Genomic DNA, 20844 nt, shown 5'->3' on the forward strand with positions numbered 1-20844 from the left:
GGTCCAGACAGGTTGACAAATAGTTACAGTAAATACCAGAGGTTGTGTTTGTTGAAGTGAAACAAATAAAGCAATAAGGAATTTGTATTTTCCTTGTTTTTCTTCCCCTCCTGGTTTTCTTCTTGGACTGTCGTTGCTCAAAAACGTCTGTGCTTGTCAATAAACTAAAGAAGCAGTCAGATCAAAACGCTTCAGAAATCCTAGGGGGTAATTTGCTTAGATTTTTGCCTCTCTTGGACATTTTTTAAATAAAACTTTTTTTTTATTTCCATTACATGGTAAAAACATTACATGAGGCTTATAGTCAGGTTGGTTAACATACATACAGTAAGTGAATATGAAAGTTTCCAGATTTATTTACTTACGCAATGCATCTGTAGATTTTGGCAGAAATCTTTACATCTCACAATCAGTATGGTGGTATAGAAGAGTCCATCTAAGCGAGCAGGTGTTACAATAAGGTTAAACTCCTTCAATAAGGCCAACGCGTTTCACAAATAGCTTCCTCAGGGGATACTTGAACCACAAATACAACAATGTTTGTATATGGGGGGGTTTCAGTACTTTATCCCTAATCATACTAATGCACATAAATAAAATCTAATAATTTATTAACAAGTACATAAAAGCATGAACATGTCAAACAATTGCATTTGTACAATCAAATGTTTGAATAAAGTAAAGTAATTTGTTCTCAAATAGATAGAAAGTGTGTTACTGGGGCATTTACCCAGAGAAAATAGCCTTAAAAAATGCATCCACCACATCTAAGGACTGGTAAACTGCAACGTTTTTGATTTCTGTTCTCACCTTTGTGTTTCAGGAAAAGGTGGCACCTCTTCCCTCCAGAGGACTCCAATCATCTTTACCCCACCCGCATCCCCTACGAGGAATCCAGCATTTACAGCAGAGTTAATGTGGTGAACCCCGACCAGAGTCGCTACCCATCATTCTCTAAAGCGCATCCGCATGTGGTTACCCTACACCCTGGCCAGGTAAGTCACTATGACCACAGAACAGAATACAGATAAGTGCCGTTGGAGCTCAGTGGTGAGCCTGGTGGGTTTATAGTAATAGCTCACCAGTTTATCTAAATATCACTTAAAATCAGATTTATTTTTTTAGCAAAAGTCGGGACATGATATATTGGATTTCCTAGAGGGTGGGGCTTATAATCATTGTGTAGGGTTATAGCTCAGTTTTAATAGCCATTCATTGGGTGGCTGCATATTGGTGTGATTTATAGGTAAACCTTTGGGGAGGTGCAGGGGTTTCTGGCTTGCTGTTAGTTCATTGGGTGTTTGGAAGTTCCGACATGGCTTATGGGGCCATTCTCGGAGAGGTGCATATTATAGTGCATATGTGTCTAAGGTTGAGAGATTTTAATTCACTGTTGCCCATTCATTGAGTGGCTATATGTGGGCGTGGGTTATGGGTGATCCTCTGATGAGTTTCTGCCGAAAAAAGAGAACTTTTCTTTCACTTCCGTCCTTTTTTTAAAAAACATTAGCTGCCTTGTGTGTGTTTTTTTGCCCACCAGTCTCACTGACCAAGTGTTCTGAATTTACTGGTTCTATGATTGTTCTAGAATTGACATGACAGGAAGACATCCGGCAATTCCCAAAGGAGTCAGCCATAGCTGATGTTTCAGTTTTTGTTTTCATCTCCTACAGTGCTGAAAAAGGCCAAAAAGAGTTCCCTGAATGTTGATAATCTCTGCCCCTAAAACTGACCATTGCGGATCAGCTACAAGGAAATAGGATCAAAATCATTGCATTCAGCAGAGTAATGCGGTTTCTGACTTTTCTTGTTTTATTCTCCTTTCATTTCCACTTCATTCCAACCTTTTATATTGATGCTGACATTCATCTGATTTCTGCAGGATTATCGCACATGTAGGTGGTAGATTACTATAAGAATAGGCTCTGAGCGAAATGTGATAGATGGAGGAGCTCAGGTGGTCTGGTCAGCAAAAGGTGCAGCAGTGCAATATATAGCTCCAGTGCTCAACCCAGAACTTTTTTTTAGCTGGGTAAAATTTTTCCAATGTTACCAAAGTGGTTAAAATTAACTTTAAATTGGGAACATTTTTAGTCATTCTGAAAAAGTGAGTGTAAATCTCAACAATGGATTGGTAATATCACTTCATTTCAGTGTGGTAAATATACCATTAAAAATACCTTTTGTTAAAAAAAATTAAATTAATGCTAATGATCATTTCATGGAGAAAGCTGTGCTTTGATATGCCAAAAGAAACAGCTGCAGAGTTTGTCTTGGTTTTTAAAAAGTTACAAGAGGCTGCAGAAGGAGCCCCCCCCCCCCTAAGATCACCCACAACCTCAGATGTGTTTAGCAAAAGATTTCTTCTGCTAGTCATGCAAACCGCCCCCTCCATCCTGCAAAGAGTGAGCAGGGAAGCCTGTTCTTATCTGGGAAGTGTCTGTATGTCAGATGTCCTTAACCTGAGGACTACCTGCATTGTGGAGATGAGAAGAAGGGGAGGGGTTCTGTTGTTCAGCAACAAACAGCTGACACTATTTTTAAAAAATTTTGCCCAGATATACAGTTTGAGGAGGCCTGAAACTTACCTTTACTTCCGCAGAGCTTTTGATCCCTCAATTTGGTCCAGCACCGTCCTGCATTCTTCCTTCATCCTGGAGCAGTCATCTTCTTCTGTATTCTTCTTTCTTCTGCCTACATCACCTGATCTAGCACTGCATATGTTTGAAATTTGGTGACGTAGCCCGCAGTAAATGTGAAATGTGTGAGATTGGCACTTTTTTTCATTGCAGGGTAAAGCCCCTTCTGTGCATGCCCAAGATTGGGCATGTGTAGAGAGAGGAGCCTGAAGACTCCTGGGATATATGACGTAGGTATCTCATGAGTCTCTGTGCTCCCATTCAGTTTTTACCACCACAGCAGTAAAGACTGAAGGGAAGGGGCTTCCACTAAAACAAAAACAAAAAAGAGTTATGCAAAGTTAACATTTTAGTGGTAGGTCCGCTTTAACACTATTCTGTTCCACTAACATGGGTGTTCTTAAATTCTCTTGTAAGGGTTCACCTACCAGGTCTTTACTGAGTTCTACTACCAGTTCTACTACTAATACAGAGATCTTCACAGTAAGAATTACTAATATATCAGTGACTGCCTGAATTCCCCAAAATTCAACCACTTGGGGCAAAATTGAATGCTACGAAAATAAGCAAATCTTATAGCTGTGGAAGATCTGGTTGATTCAGCAAATTGCCACATACATCAACTGTATCCATTTCCATTCTTTGTTCATCCATTGTGGGGAAGCACTTTTCTTCTTTCGTGTCGGTTCACACTGAAGATGTGGGGACATATCGGATATATTTAATTTGGCCATGGATTCCACAACAGAGAGATTGGAGCCTGGAATGTGTATGACCGGCAGATGAGGGCGCTCTGATTAAAATTGCAGAATCTTTGCTCTTTTAGTTATTTGAAAACTTTACATTTATTAATAAAAAACTTTTCCTACACATGATGGACAGGAACATTCGCAACATATGAATCCTTATACATTGAATACCACTCCATGTGTGATAACCACAGAGTGACACCTGCTGGTCAGTCCACAAGTTTGCATTGCCTGCTTTCAAACTTAAAGTTCTAATGGATGATCCTCAACCAGCAGAGATTGAAGTGGGGTCGACGAGGGGTAAAGTGACATGCGGGCTGACTTTCTGCTGATGACGGAATAACTGGCTTAGTCGATACCATATCCTGACCTTATAGAGGATCTCCGTGTCTCACTTCAAATCCATTGGTGGTGGCTCGCTTTACTCTAATGTGGATTGATGATCTTAGTTTGGAGACAAAGGCAGCTCGCTAAAAATCCAATAGGCAGTAGAGGACTTTAGAACATCGGTAAAAAGATAACAAGCCAAAAGGTTGTTAAAACAGCAGTATGCCTTTTTGATCACAGCCAATATGCAACCAATATCCAGTATGTTTCAGGGACTCATTAGTCTCCCTTCTTCAGGGCTAGTCAAGTCTGTGGCCCAGTTTTATTTTTTTTATTAAAAGTACTGATGAAGTGGATCTCATGTGGATCTCATCCCCAAAATGCTTTTTAAGTGCTGTGACCAATCAAGGCTTACTATACCTCCTCCTATTTTGATCCCCAGCTCATGTAAAACTTTGTTAGCAGTTTTCAATTTTCCGTCACATAACTTTCCTGCAGGTTGATAAAGCCGCTGAACCAATCAAAGCTGTTGTTTTTGCCTCATTACCCATAATGCTCTTACAGGTGACACAGACCTGGTGCAATAATGACACATGACTCCGCTGACTAAGGATAATACCACCAGTGCAGTTTCGTTCACCCCCTTTCCCCTAAGCCCTTGTTAACGTGAGCATAGAACTGGTCTGCAATACTTTTGGATTTTAGACTCTTGTGTTGGAATTGGTTTTCCTGCAAGAACCAGAAACACAGACAACCTCCAAACTTTATAACCTTTTATATAAAAATCTCTATAAATAAGATCATTAATGTAATTTGTTTCTAACTGACACTAATAACCTTATTTATATGACTTTCCGATAGAGCCGCTGTCTCCGAAACTTCACAGTAAGCCATCGGATACAATCCGCCGCCCAAGATGACAGCTGAAGAGCAGACATTTGGATCTGCACGGTTAACCTGAGTAATTTGAAGCTGTTCTTCCCCCAAGACTGTATTATGAATAGAATAAAAGGTTTTATTTTCAGAGCAAAATTAAAGGCGGGTGGGTTATGTTATTCATTTCTTTTTCATCACGTTGAGTGACAACACCGCCAATGCAGGCAAAGCCCTTGATGTATGATTAAAAGTTTGTTTCCAGGGTTAATTTGTTCATCTATCACATACAGAAAAGGAGTGATCATAAAATGAGGGAGGTATCGGGCATTTAGAGGTGTGAGGACCACCAAAGAGTTTGCATAGAATTGCTTTTTAGAACTTGGTGCCCCTTTAACATCTTTTTTGTTTTATCTGACAAGCCTTCAAAAAATGTTTGTTGTTCCACTTCCTCTAAAAGGGGGACAGTGCTCTTTTTTCTGCAGTGCACACCCATAAAGGTTTCTAACCTTGTGATTATCAGGGTTGCTGGGATTTTTAGTGTCACAGCTCATTTGGCAGGGTACAGGTTTTTAAAGGGTGTAAAGCCTTTTCTGACACAAAGTGTGTTGCTTGGATTACACATTACACATTGTAAGTAAGGTTGAAAAAAGACATAAGTCCATCAAGTTCAACCACTAGAGACATAAACATATCCCAGATATAAGACCCTATAGACATAATTGATCCAGAGGAAGACAAAACAAAACCCTGCTACAGTTGGCTCCAACAGGGGAAAAAATTCTTCCTGATTCCATGAGGCAATCAGATGTCCCCTGGATCAACAGTCTCTATCTTTATCTATTTGTTATCTTTACTTTAAAGCTTTAATCCCCAGGTACAAATTTGTGCTTCTAGAAATCATCCATCTTTTTCTTAATGCATTCTATAGTAGTTGCTGATACTATTACCTGAGTGAGGCTATTCCACATTTTCACAGACCTTACAGTGAAGAATCCCTTCCTTATCTGGAGCCTAAACTTCTTTTCCTGCAAGCACAAAGAGTGCTCTCTTGTTCTTTGTAATGATCTCAAAGTGAATAATTGGGAAGAGAGTTCTCTATATGGACCATTTATATATTTATACAGGGTGATCATATCCCCCCTTATACATCTCTTCTCAAGGGAGAATAGATTCAGTTCAGCTAATCTCTCCTCATAGCTGAGCTCCTCCATTCCTTTTATTAGTTTAGTTGCCCTTCTCTGCACTCCCTCCGATTCCACAATGTCCTTTTTGTGAACTGGTGCCCAAACCTGGACTGCATATTCCAGATGTGGTATGACCAATGTTTTGTATAGGGGCAGGATAATGTCTCCATCTCTGCAGTCTATTAATCTTTTAAAAGTACTTTGCAAGCTTTAGATATTGCAGCTCGGCATTGCATGCTATTATTAAGTCTATGATCTTCCAGAACCCCCAGAGCCTCCATTATTAATTACCCCCTAAATGTATTCTCCCTAGATAGTATGAAGCATGCATGATGTTACCCCCCTTGTACAGAACTTTACATTTATTAATAATAAATGTCATTTGCCACTTGGCTGCCCAGTCAAACAGATTGAAGTTTGGTGTATAGTAAGGAAGCCTTCCTCCACTCATAGATTCTAAAGACAGCAATCTCCCAGTGGGATGTGTCCGGTCATCTCTCAGATGGCGTTACACCGCGTTTTAGTAAACTGAGAGAATTGGCTTAGTGAGCGTGTCAGGCAGCCGCACTGCTCTCATTTGACGGTAATAAAAGTAAAGTGCTTTCTGTTCCCACCACCTGGGAAGAGGCTGAATTGGCGATGAGATGGCACTGGCATGCAGTGCTGTCCTTACGACCAATCATATAATCCAATCTCTCTGGGGCCCCCAAGAAAATTGGGAAAACTGCTGAGACACTAACGACATCTATTTGCCATTAAACACAATGAAATGTAAGTTATAAATCTAAGCTAATTCCTGGCAACTTTCTCTGCTGGGTTAACCCTGATGCTGCTAAGCGAGTGATCGCCCCATTCAAACAAAGTCAAATGCTAAAAGAACCGGTGCTTATGATTCAATAATTAAGACAGTCGTAGTACTAGAAGATTGAAGAGTTTAGTTTTAGATGTATAAAGGACCTCTGAACCTTAAATGTGGCAAAAAAAGCATAAAGGTGACCCTGGGTGCAAGATGACTTTTATCCACTTTGGAAAATAATAGATAGTCTGTGCAATAAGAAATAATTTTCCCTGGCAGTTGATCCTCTAAAACTAGGCTGGAGAGAAGATGTCTTCATAGCAGATAAAGCCGCATACTTGACTGGTAAAATTGTGGATTTGCCAGCTCCTATCTTTTAACCCTAGAAACATTTAGCAACAATGTTCTAAAATGTCCTTCTCTCTGAAACAGACAAAATAGTATGCAGTATACCCTGTGATCCCTGCCACCAGCACTCCTAATTCTGTCCTTCTTGCTAACCCCAGTTGGTAACCTAACCCCTATCTCTGTCTCTAAACCTAATCCAACCATCAGTCTTATCTCTAACCCATCCACTAACCTACACCTAGCCATAAACCATCAACCTAACCTCTAACCATGTCTCCTAATTAAGATCCCAAACCAATACCTTATTCTTACTCTATTCCTCAGTTTCACCCCAACCATTAATATAACCCCTAACTTTATACCTCAATAGACCCCCAGCCATCAACCCCTAACTTTATCCCTTAATATACATCCCTTAACTCTTTTCCACAGTAAATTTTTTACCTGAATAATCAAACTAACATCTAACCATGTCCCTTAGTTTAACTCCAACATAAAACTTATCTTTTAAATCTGTTCCTGAAAGGATCCCCAACCATCAACCAAGCCCCTAACTTTATCCCTTATTTCAACTGAACCAAAAATCTTACCCTTAACTTTATTCCACTGCCTTAAGTTTAATCAGAATCATTACCTAACATCTATCCATGTTCCTCAGCCTAACTTCAACAATAAACCTAATTAGTAACTCTATCCCTCAATGTAACCTCAACCAAACCATACCATAGGTAACGGGGTTTCTGTCATGTGATGGGCGCCATCTACAGAACAAAGTAGCAAGGAGTACAATTTATATTTGACTGGGCTAAAAAAAAATATATATTTTACTTCATGTGTTACAATTCAGGTAATGGTTGCAAGAAGTTAAAATTCGACTATTTTTGCCTCCTGCAGTTGCCGACCACACAAAATTCACATATCAAAGGTCGCATGAACATTTGGTTTCCCAAAGCGTTGGGCATTACAAGAAACCTTTTTACAATTCTGGGAGTGTTCACTGAATCTCCCGCTGGTCCTACAGCCTCTCCAGAGCTCAGAACTTTATATTTTATTTTTTTACGCTCTGTAATTTCTGGAGGTCTTTCTTATGAAAATTGAACGTTTCTGCCTCAATACCGGCCTGGTGAAATCAGCTTGCATTGAAACAACTCTTTTTTTTTCTTACTGGCTTAGCAGGGTGGCAAAAGGTGGTGGAATATTGAGTTCTCCCTGGATTAACATTATTAAGCTTTGTATACTCCAGTCTAGTGTATATTTCCCTCTGTGGGATGACGCTGGTTGTGTTATAGATTGTTGCAGTATATAATGGCATTTATACTAAGAAAACTATGGCATGGACTGTTCTGTGATGATGATTGCATCCCAGATTCAAATGTCATATCTGTGCAGAAGGTATACAGTTGTGTCATGTTTGAATAAAATACAGCTTTACCTAAAACTGATAACTCCAGCTTGTCAACTTGCTGAAATTGTAAAGACTTGCTGGCTTCTTCTATAATTCAGGGGTTCCACCTGAATTATAGAAGAAATTTACATTGCTGGGAAAGCCCAATTTATCACCAGTTAACCCTATTCTATAGTAATAGGTGTATAGTACCTATCATCAGGCCAACATATGCTGTAATATTTGTTATTACCTTTATATGTATGTACACATTCAGTTCACTCTGTGAACTTGGAGTTTGACAAAATATTTTGTTTGTATGCCAAAAAGCACTTTTTGTCTGCTGTCCACTTTTTAGTCCGCATTTTTAGATTCTTCATGACTTAGTGCAGTGTTACCATTGTAATGGCTTTGAATGACCAGACAGAGATACTAAATACTGAAATCTCCTTTGTTTTGGCAGAAACGTTTTTTGCACATGAAACTTTAATGGCAAAAAAATGTGAATGAATGCATCTTCCTCATGCATGTATTTAGCATGAGGAAGCCAACAGCCATTCACACCAACCATCTACCCAAGCCATAAATTCCAGTAGCCCAACCCCAAACTCTAGTTCTCAAAGTTTTTTTTAACCCTAACTGTAGGGTCCCTACAGGGCCTATCCCTAACTTCAGCCTGACCCACAAACTCTATTCTCAGCGTATACTTACCTAATAATTTACTCTGCCCCACAGCCTAATTGTCAACACCAATCATCCACCCAACCCTATTCCCCAAACTAGGATGTGCTATCAAGCCAACTTTATCTCCTAAATAAATTAAAAACCTCAACAATCAACCTAACCCCCCCAACTCTGTCCCTCAGACCAAACCTCCCAACTCTGTGCCTCAGACCAAACCCCCCAACTCTGTCCCTCGGACTAAAGCCCCAACTCTGTCCCTCGGACTAAAGCCCCAACTCTGTCCCTCGGACTAAAGCCCCAACTCTGTCCCTCGGACTAAAGCCCCAACTCTGTCCTTTGGGCTAAACCTCCATTTCTGTTCTTTGGGCTAAACCCCCCAACTCTTCCCTTAGGCTAAATTCCCATCTCTGTCCCTTGGGCTGAACCCCCCAACTCTGTCCCTTGGGCTGAACCCCCCAACTCTGTCCCTCGGGCTAAACCCCCCAACTCTGTCCCTCGGGCTAAAACCCCAACTCTTTCTTTTTTGGCTAAAACCTTAACTCGGGCTAAACCCCCAACTCTATCATTCAGGCTGTTCCCAAACTGATGCATATTTTTTTCTGATCAATAATTTTACATTCCTACATCTTTACGTAGATAACACCCAAGTAATATCAACTCTACGGGTTTCACATGAGTAACTGCTTCTTCAGGAGATAAGGTTTAGTCAAATACCATGAGAGCTAAGGGGATTTAAACCATCTCACCAAAATGTATAGAGTGCAAGGGGAAAAGAGGTGGCGGGAGACCACACCAGGTCTTGGTATGATATTAGGTGCGATGGAGCCTTCATTGCCCTCATTATATTTTACACCCTTACCTCCTGTAGAAGCAGTCACTCTGTGAAATGCGTAGACTTGATTTTTCTTAGATGTATTAATAATATTGATCCAAACTGGTGATATCCCTAGATGATTTTTCCACCAGCTTTATTTTAATTTCTATGTTTTGCCCCTGTGTGTAAATCATTTGCCTTACTTTCATATTATTAAACTGTGATTTTTTTTTTTTTTTTGTTATCTGTTATCAATGTCCTATTCCCACCCCACCCATTCTTGCTTACTATTCATGCAAGTTCCCAAACTGAACCATTAAACTAACTCCTTACTTTGGAGATTTAGCCTGAAAGATGCCCCTACAGATACTACCGTATGCTCACAGGAGAATAGAGTAGGGGGAGCAATTCATGACCTAACTGTGCTGTCTGTAAGTGCTTTCTGGAGGGTAAAATTAGCTTAGAAATACTTTAGCTGGTAAAACAGATGTATGTACGTGTGTGTGTGTGTGTGTGTGTGTATATGTGTGTATATATACAGTTAGGTCCACAAATATTTTTATGGACCTAACTGTAGCTCGTTCTGTCTTTGCTGGTTGTATTGATTACAACTTTAACGTCAAGGCTAGCGAGAATTTAAATTCAACTAGCGTTTTATTAAGGTCATGAAAATATGAAACACCACTCCCATATAAATGTAAACCATCACATCTAAAATGACCTTCAGATAAACATTGTACAAATATACTGCATGTTTCTTCTCAATCATCTCATACATTAATTTCTTCTTGTTCTCTTCAGGTGTTGTTTGTCCCTCGTCACTGGTGGCATTATGTGGAATCGGTTGATGATATCACTGTTAGCGTCAACTCCTGGATTGAGCTGGTACGTAATTCCTGTTTGGTTATTTTCCTGTTTTGTGAACCCTAGGAAAACCTTAAGAAAGAACTCCAAGCAAATAAAAAATATAAATATAGACAAGGCACAGTTCTTTATGCCCAGTCATAGCACATAATGCTGCTATGCAATCATTAAAGCCTAGCTGAAGATTCCGCAGGGGAGGAGCTAAGGAGAGTAAGCTTTGCTGATTTGCTGATCTTTAAGTCACAACCCTCCTATTATTTTACTCTTTTTATTGTATGCCCCAAAGCTTCAGAATACCTCCAAATAATAATTCAATGTATTTTCTTCATTGAAGTAGCTGAAGTACATGTTATTGTCTTTAAATTATCCTCCTGTAATCCTGCCTAAATACAGCCTAACAATAAACCATTCATAGTGTGTGTTCCAGGCTTGCTAACCCTCATCAGCGTGGGCTATAAACACCATGGTAACAGATTTAGGGGGTGCAGGATAGCCAGCCTGAATATTATGTGGCCCTTCACTAATATACTGCTGTGATCGATACTTCTGTTCATTTCATGGTGGGGTGAGTGGAGCAGGAGGATTATACTGAGTAATAAATGAATTCATATGTTAATGTAAACATGTCGCAGTGTAAATCCTCTCTGGCTGCCTTCAGTAATAAGCAGAACGACGATCAATATACAAAATGTCTTCAAACAGTAAGTCATCACTTTCACCCATAAAACCGTCACAATAGTCTTTCATTACTGCAGGCGATATAAAGTTTAATAGTGGAATGCAGATTCAATTTTCAGGATTAAAGTGGACCTGTCATCAGACCTATTATATAGTAGTAGAGGCAGCATGTGCAGTATTGTGTAACACTGAGAGGTATTTATTACCTGTACTCCCCCTGACAATGCTGTTATCATCTTTACTCTCCAGAACAAAGGATACACCATTGTTCAGACATTATTAAGGGTTAAATTTTGGCTCCCAATCACCTAAACCCTGTGCAGTTCTTGGCTGTGTTCTGACACAGATCAGCCCCTGCTGCAGCCCTCACCTTGTAATTTGCTTAAATGTTTTATTGTTACAGTCTGATCACTGGGAGGGGGGGGAGATTGAGGAAATGCTTCCTCCTGCCTGCAACTGACTGATGACCTCCTCTCATCCTAGACATTTATTCATGATAAGGTGGAGCTAGTTTTTTATGTTGCCATTACTACCGTATATCATGCAAAAGGAATTTCCTCTTCCTGTACTATATTGTGACAATAATGACAATATTGTGATTCCATTATATATACATATGTGTGTTCTCCCCAAAAACATTTGCCACAATTGGTGAGGTCAGGTACTGATGGTGGGCATTTGCCCCCATTGGTGAGGTCAGGTACTGCTGGTGGGCATTTGCCCCCATTGGTGTGGTCAGGTACTAATGTTGGATGGGAAGACCTGGCTCAACATTCCAATTCATCCCAAAGGTGTTCAGTAGGGTAAGGTCAGGGCTTTGTGCAGGACACTCAAGTTCCTACAGACCAAACTAGTGACCCCATGTCTTTATGGAGCTGGCTTTGTACCCAGGAGTCAGTACAGTGGGGAAACAGAAACAGAAAATGGTCTGTGACCACAAGGCTGGAAGAGCACAATTGTCTGCAGTGTATTTGTATGATGGAGAATTACCAGGACCCTTCACTGGGGACACCTGAACTCCATCATTTGAAGAGAACAGGAGTAAAAATTTAGTGACTTCTATGGATTCTTCTCTTTAGACCTTACCATTCCATGTTTCCACTTTTTCATTAACACATAAATTGTGTTTATTTTGATTGGAAAAAAGTACATCAATCCAATATGTATAATTCTATCCTGTGTCAGCACATCACATAACCTGCCGCATTTCCAAACTGTGTGTTATGATGTTACAGCCCTCTAATAAATAACTGATGACATCACAGCCCCCTTAATAAATAACTGATGACATCATTTTTTTAAATTATAATATAAGAAGTTCCATCTGTATCACCCAAAACAAGGTCAGGGGGTGGTTTATTAGGTTGAGATTCCGTATTTCAGCGTTACTAATGATGCACAGTTATGAAAATGTTAGCGTTGCAGAATTGTAACAAAAAAGCCTCATAAATAATGTAAAGTTCCGGAAAAATACATTTCAGAAAACAGAAATTACCTGAAGTTCAAGCGCTGCCGGTTTCGTCAGTTCTTTTCATGTACTGCGTCTGGCTGCTTCTTCATGGAGTCAGGAAAGAATCTTTGGATTACGAAGGATGGCTGAGCCACGTGATTAGCTAATTTATTTCCTAATTTTATACATGTTACATAGAGCATACAGTACATACATAGATTCTTCCTACCTGACCCATCACCAGAGGAGCTTACAATTCAATGTCCCACCACTCTCCTAAGCTTTATAATTTGTGAGTGTAAAAGCCAACCAGAAAGAGATTTACATCCTGTGCAGGAAGTGTCACCTGCTGGGATTGATGGCAGGAACCGGTGCTGCAGGGCCAAAGGCCATATTGGAAAAAGCTTCTTGACAACGTATAGTATTTTATTGGAGTACTGCTGTCACCTCACCTTTAGCAGACAGGTTGTCCCATTGAATGCTCATCTTCAGACATTTCATTGTCTATATCTGGCACTGACAAAGGGTAACAAGCCAGAAGCATCAAGCAATATTCTGTTCTGTTATTCACCCTGGTCTTGCTGTAGTACCCCCCCCCCCCCCCCATACTTTCCCCAGGGTGCGTTTTGTCTGTATCCTAATGATCCTGAAACACATCTGTTGGTAGTGCTGGAACACCTGCTGCACACTCCATGAAGTCCCACGCATACAGATAACCTTAATCAAAACATGGCCATATGTTATATCTCCACTAGTGTGATTCAGGCCTTCCCTGGCCTTTCCGTGTGATTGAAGGAAGCAGCAAACATTTAGACACTGGAGTAGCACCTGTGCTTAGCAGCATTCTGGCCAGAGGTGCAACCCCTTTATTATGCCCATTCCTCCTCCTGCAGCCCACCCAACCATAACTCTCACTCTATAGCGAACTGAATCATGTGATGTGTAAACCCTGAGCAGCAGCCAATGTTATGTCATTGTGTGATGAAGGGCTGCTGTTTAGCTTCCCCCTCTATCATTCCAAAATCGGAGAAGGGTATCAGGAAGGTCACATAACCACTTAATTTATTCAGCTTGAGACCAATATGAGGAAGGAGGAGAGGTGAGTTCATGGTTTCCTCAACATATTGGAGTTCTGCTTTAAGAATTTTCCCTCTGTGTTTGTAGCACAGCTGCAGTGTTTGCTGTTACATTGGGTCTGATTTATTAAAGCTCTCCAAGGCTGGAGAGGATTCACTGTCATTGGTGAACTTGGGTGATCCAGCAAACCTGGAATTAATTTCTTAGTCATTTGCTAATTGTTAGCAAATGTTTTCAATCTCAGACCAGATCAATTCCAAGTTTGTTGGATCACTCAGCTTCACTGATGAAAGTGTATCCTCTCCAGTCCAGAAGAGCTTTATTAAATCAGGTTTATTATATCTCACTGTTTCCTGAAATAACCCCAATTATCAGATTTCTGTAAGGAATAATGTGCAGGTTTTCTCTTTTGGGTTCCTCCTGGCCCGTCTCGCTGTACCCGGATGGTTCTGCTATCCACAGCGATGTTACAGGGCTGACAGATTGTTCTATTGAACATTGTAGAAGTTTCTGCGTTTCTTCTGCCACAATCAATACAACTAAACAGTCATTTGTTTAATGGTGGCTGAGCCGGGGCACGGGGGTTGTGTGGAATCAGTTATAGAAAGTAATAAAGTCATTCATATTGTAATGTAAACACGTCGCACTGTAGAACCTTCCGGCAATAACAAGCAGATACAGCAGCGATCGATCCTCGAGACGTGTCCAAACAGCCTCATTACCCGTAAAACCCTCACATAAATCTTTCATCATCGGGCACGACATAGAATCTAATAAACATTTCAATGACTCAGCATTGCTGTATACATGAGGCTTTAAAGTGGACCTGACAGACAAATAGAAAAAGAGGAAAGGCCAGAGGATGGGTCCATGCAAATCAGTCCCTGGGCTGTCCCTAAGGATGAGGTCCCTCCCCCGAGGAGCTTGCAATCCTATACATGACGAACAGGCACAGCGTTTGAGATGTGACTGTACTACTGCCAGCTATGAATTATGGGAAATGTGGTCCAGCGGGAGTTAAAGTTCCGCTATTGCTGGCATGGAAGCTCCTATAACTTCTCAGTGACTGTATGTTGTATAGGAACAATTTGTCTGATTTATTTCATTGTAATATAATGAAATTCACATTCCTACTCCATAAGCGATTCATCACCTGCAATGTATTTTACGTCTCCTGCCGCACGCTGCCCACAATCTGCTTATTAAAAATTTAGCATCAGATAATGGTGCCAATTCGCTCTGTGCAGCTAATGAGCTCTGGCTCGCCCACGGATAGACAGGATGGTAATGGATCCTTGACCAGCCAATGCTGATCGCAGTGTGAGGAAGTTATGAATGATTCGCAGACGTGCGGCTCTTTGTTTACAGAGAAATAATGAATCACAAGCTCGTTGGAATTTTAGCTGGGGATATATTTTGTGGGGTGTTATGAGAAATGGAAGAGTTTACCTTCCTGCATCATTGAATTGCAGGGTATGGCGGTCAGCCTTGTTCCTCCCGGAGGTCAGAGGGCTGCTTAGATTTCAGATGCTGAGGAGAAAACACTGGAAAAAGAATGGAATTGTGATTGATGAGCAACTCCAATGCTCCCATTTCCCTAAACTATATGATTTGTTCTTTATGGTGGGAGGGGTATAATTTCCCCTTGTGTCATGTGTATTCGGTAGAATTAGTGCTGTCAGGGTCCAGGCAGACCCTTTAAATCTACTTTCAAATAGTGCTGCAACCTCGCCAGTCTCCAGCTCCATAGACTTGCGCCATCTAGTGGATTTGTTATATAACTGCCCTTGAATGTTCCACAGGCGTGCACCTACGCCACCTAATGGCATAGGGTATTACTACAAGCTAAATATTCCTAGTCACTTGTGTAGATCATTGCTATGATCTCCCTTCTTTGTTCCCGATTTAGTCCTCCACCCACTTTTACTTCTGCCTGTTTGCACCTCACTGACTTCTTGTCTTTTATCTTCACCTCCTCTCTTCATTTTGTATCTCATCTCACTGCTGTTAACTTATGCCAGTCTGGGGGCTCCAAACTGGAAGCCAGCCGCAGCAATGTCCATCACACCTTGTAGGCTGGTGAATATTTAACAACCTCTTCGATTTAACACCTTGGCTCTCTTTTTGGACCCCTGGTCCTCTTTTTAGTGATGTGGAGGGTCTACTGCCCCTCTTTCCAATGCTTGCCATGCACCAGGTTTGTGTTCCCTCTGACTTTGCTAATCTGCATGCTTTTCCCAGGTCAGTATCTGGCAATGTATTGTTAGTATTTTCTGGTGGAGACTATCATAGCAGCCTCCTATATTTGTCTCGGTTCAGGTTTTTCTGACTGTTCATTAGAAATGTTCTAGATTGGACACCCTGAATGACATCTAATAGCAGCGCAGTCCAGAAAAGCCTCTGCATTCTTCATACTGAACCAAAATCTGGTTTCAGTTAACCAAATTGTTAATTTTTTGCACTGCTTTGAATTCTTTTCCATTCATCTCCCGCTGTGTGTGACTGATCATCCTGACATTCATTCATTCATTGAGCTGATATCATTCCACAGACAGATTCCATGTGTCAGCTGCAATTTCTCCTTCTTGCAGAACATAGTACTCAGCACATCTTAGTGAGAGCGGGCCCCGCCGGAGACACCCCCGACTCTGTCAGCACTTTCACTGAATTTGTGAAATATGATCTATGGACGTGCCATACGCTGCTATAATACCCATAGGCTGTTTTCTGAACAACACATTTATAAACAATAGGATACAAAAGTGAAATATGAGGTCCTATTTGGTGCACTGTTCATAAATAATAAATACAAATATATATTCTGCTCAGATTGGACTACAAGGATTGTTTACCAACAAATCTCATGTGATCACCAATTCATAGCTGTCATGGTGATCACATGATTGGGAGCAAAGCCCACTGCTTGCTAATCTATAAAAAATAAGAGCCGTTAGTGGTGGCGCGTTCTCACAGCATAGGGCTGTGGAACCTTCCAACTGTGTTCTTTACTGGTTAAAGCCGAATGCAAAAACACCTCTCAGCACAGCAAAGAGCAAGGAAAACCTTCCATAGGGCTAACATTAGTACCTGACTGATTCTTCAATTGGAAATTTTGCAAGTTGTCCTTCCTGCCGTGTCTTATTGATCCAAAGCTTTCCGGGCTACTTGACCTGGAAAAAGCATGAAAAGTAGCTGAATTGCATTCTTTTATGTGTCCATTTAAAAAATGAAGCCATTGGATTGGCTGGCAGGTAACTGGAATTTCCAGTGGGTGGATGACAATAATATAGAGATCACTTGGAGACAAACTGGAAATGCTAGTTACCGGCCAGCCATGGCAATCCTATGGCTTCCTATTTCCTTGTATTTATATGGTGCCAACATTTTACGCATCGCTACAGAGTCCATAGTCATGTGACTAGCGCTCCCTCAAAGGGGCTAGCAATCTAATGTCCCTACCATAGTCATATGTCAACACCACAGCCTAAGGTCACTTTTAAGGGAAGCCAATTAACCTAACTGCATGTTTTTGGAATGTTGGAGGAAACTGGAGTACCGTGAGGAAACCCACGCAAACACAGGGAGAACATACAAACTCCATGCATATAGTGCCCTGGATAAAGCTCGAACTTGGGACTTTAGCACTGCAAAGACGATAGTGCCAGCCACTAAGCCAACCATATGCTGTCCATGGATATGATGGAGATCACGTTGGCTTGCCATGGCTGGCAGGTGTGGGGGATCATAGGAGAATGACAATTATGGAGATCATATTGGATTGGCTGTAACATTGCTGCATACAATATTCACTCCCTTTAAATAATGTTGTTAGCGATTCAATCATTTCGGTAGGAACTGTGCGCATCTTCTGCACCTTCCTACGACCTCATTGTGTATGTGAGGCTGCAGTCACATTTGCTGCGCAGGCTTACAGAAATGTAATACCACTTAATGAGTTTTTCCCTATTAGTTTCATACACAGAGAAAATTATTTGGTGCTTTAATTCTTTGACAATAAAAAGAGGATTAGATTTCTGTGACCTCTCCATAGCCTCGTGTGAACGCTGGTAATGCCGACTGAAGATGACGCCTCTGCCATTAACCTATTCATGGTTGGAATGGACCATACTGGGTGGCAATCGTAGTAGCCGTGTGGCAGATAGCCCAAGATGTAATGGGTTAACCCTTTTCTCCTGGTTATTTACACCCTGCCTGTCTTGTGTCACTGAGCTGAGGTGTCGAACAGAAGAAGTGATGGATAGGGGGTGGCAAATGTCACATGGGCAGCGGGAGGAGGGACAGAACATTTGTAAGATTGTCATTCGCCTTGACCCCGACTTAAGCAATCAGCCTTTCTTTTTCTACAGGGAATTGGGACATCCATGTCCACAACAAATTTTGTTCAGCTATTATGCCATCAATCAGTGAACGCACGCTGAATGCAAATGTCCAAATCTTCTGCTTCAGTCTATGGAGATTTGAGGAGAAAAAAATACTGAGAGATATTGAGTTGTGGTAGAAAATGTGAAGCAACCCTAGTTGACCAGTTGGGCTTCAGATGTTGACATCTGGTGCTGAGACTGATGGGATTGGCTCAGTGTTCTCTGTACAGCACTGTGGTATATATCAGAGCTATATAAATGTATAATATTAGTGTGTGACTGTGGGGGGATATTAGAGTGTCAGCTCCTCTGTACAGAGACTGATAGGACTGGCTCAGTGTTCTCTATACAGTGCTGCAGTAAATGTCAGAGCTATATAAATGTATCAAAACTTCAGTGGTGTGTGTATCCTTTAAGAATTTTTTAAATCCGAAAATGTGATTTTTATTTTTCTCTTTTATTTTTATGGAGGATTCAGATCACGAAGCTCGTGTAGAAGAAGCAATAACGCGGATGGTTGTATGCACCTTTAAATCTGCTGATCACTCTGACCGGACTGATAATTGGCTCAATCCCACTGAGGTGAGTGTGGTCAGCTGTATATTTACATTTACTTAGTTACATGGTTATATAGTAAATCAGGTTGAAAAAAGACAGAAGTCCATCAGGTTCAACCACTTTTTCCCAACAGGGAAAAAAAATCCTTCCTGATTCCAAGAGACAATAGGATGTTCCCTGAAATACTTTGCTAGCTTTAGATATTGCAGCTCGGCATTGCATGTTATTATTAAATCTATGATCAACCAGAACCCCCAGATCATTTTCCTGACTTCCCCAAATGTATTCCCCCTAGACACTATGAAGCATGCATGTTGTTAACCCCAAGTGCATAATTTTACATTTCTCAATATTAAATGTCATTTGCCACTTGGTTGGCCAATCAAACAGTACATCCAGGTCTGCTTGTAGATTATAGACATCCTGTATGCACTTTATTCCATTACATAGTTTGATGTCATCTGCAAACACAGAAATGGTACTTTAAATCCTAAACTCTATATCATTTATAAAGATGTTAAACAGTAAAGGTCCCAACACTGAACCCTGGGGTACAACACTAATAACCTTAGACCATCCTGAGTATGAATCATTAATCACTACTCTCTGGATGTGGTCTGTAAGCCAGTTCTCTATCCATTTACAGATGGGCTTTTCTAAACCTATTGACCCTAACTTGCATATCAACCGTCAGTGGGGTACAGTGTCAAATGCTTAAGCAAAGTCCAAGTACACTATATCAACTGCTATTCCACTGTCTACCTGTTTACTTCCTCATAAAAAGAGAGTAAATTTGTTTGACAATCTTAAATCTATGCTGACTATCACTTATATTATTATTTTCTAGCAGAAACTAGAAGTGGTTGTTTATCAAACTCTCTAGGACCTTTCCAACTATGGACGTCAAACTTACCGGTCTGTAGTTACTTGGTAGCTATTTTGCTCTCTTTTTAAAGATAGGAACCACATTGGCCTTACGCCATTCCATTGGTACCATGCCAGTGACTAAAGAATCTCTAAAACACTAACCCAGAAGCGATCCACTCATAGAATCCAGTGAATCCATATTCAAAGTATTAAGGTACAGCACTCATGTTTCCTTACTGGAAGAATTGCCCTCACTTACAACTGTAGTATTTGGGAATTTCTATAGGTCCTAAGCAGAACATATATAGAGGACAAATCTCCCCAGCAGGATCTGATACCGGAATCACCGGAGAGTAATAGGTGCACATCAGCAGAAGGCCTGGAATCGGCCAATGTGCAATAAGGAAAATGCCAAATGTGTTTTGCAAAGTTCAATTTGTAAATCTGGTAAACTTTCAGTGCCCTATCATCAGGACACAGGAGCACTCCATAAGGCTTATTATTATTAATATACTGGTTTTATATACCACCAATATATTATGCAGCTATGTACATTAAAATAGGCTTTGCAAATGAAAGAGAGATGAAAACAATGACACAGGAGGAGGAGAGGACCCTGGCCAAAAGAGCTTACAATCTAAGAGATGTAGAATTTAAGCCCTTGAAATGTGTTGGCTTTATCCAAACTTCCACCTGTTGGTTTCCTCTTCTCACAGGAGCATTAAAGACCTTACAGAGGTTTTAACCCTTCATCATCTCATGGAAAACTTGTAATAAAGAGTTTTTCCTTGTGATTCTTTATTATAGTTGTCACAACTCCCAAATGTCTCATATCCAAGGTCTCCAAGGCTTCGCTCCTCATACCAATAATTATGAATTGATTCACACTCAGCGCAGTCTCTGGACTTCATACTGACGGCTATTGAGTTTAGCGCTTTTTATAATTACAATTTTCTTTTGCATGCACTGGAGATTTCCCCCCACAGAGTCGAATAAACTCATCCAGCTGCTTTCACAGATGCGATAGATTATCTATGGTATTATTCTGCATATTGATGGTTTAGCTGCAGCGAATCGATGTTTTCTCAAATACTTAGATTTCACTTGGTATTGCCGCCGGTCCCTCTGCTGTTTCCTTTTGTATAATTTTAGTAAATGAACGTCCAG

The 20844-nt window shown here is 40.7% G+C and overlaps 1 protein-coding gene across 1 annotated transcript in view; it reads left to right on the forward strand.

The window, feature by feature from the left end:
• The window catches only part of HSPBAP1 (HSPB1 associated protein 1), a 49882-nt gene that overhangs the window by 23223 nt on the left and 5815 nt on the right, over window positions 1-20844 (forward strand). Inside the window, exons 5-7 of the mRNA XM_072417912.1 lie at window positions 824-995; window positions 10603-10686; window positions 18724-18834. Of these exons, the coding sequence (XP_072274013.1) occupies window positions 824-995; window positions 10603-10686; window positions 18724-18834 (367 nt within the window). The remainder of the gene's footprint in view (window positions 1-823; window positions 996-10602; window positions 10687-18723; window positions 18835-20844) is intronic.

The sequence above is a fragment of the Pyxicephalus adspersus genome, chromosome 7, assembly GCF_032062135.1.
Source record: "Pyxicephalus adspersus chromosome 7, UCB_Pads_2.0, whole genome shotgun sequence".
Lineage (NCBI taxonomy): Eukaryota > Metazoa > Chordata > Amphibia > Anura > Pyxicephalidae > Pyxicephalus > Pyxicephalus adspersus.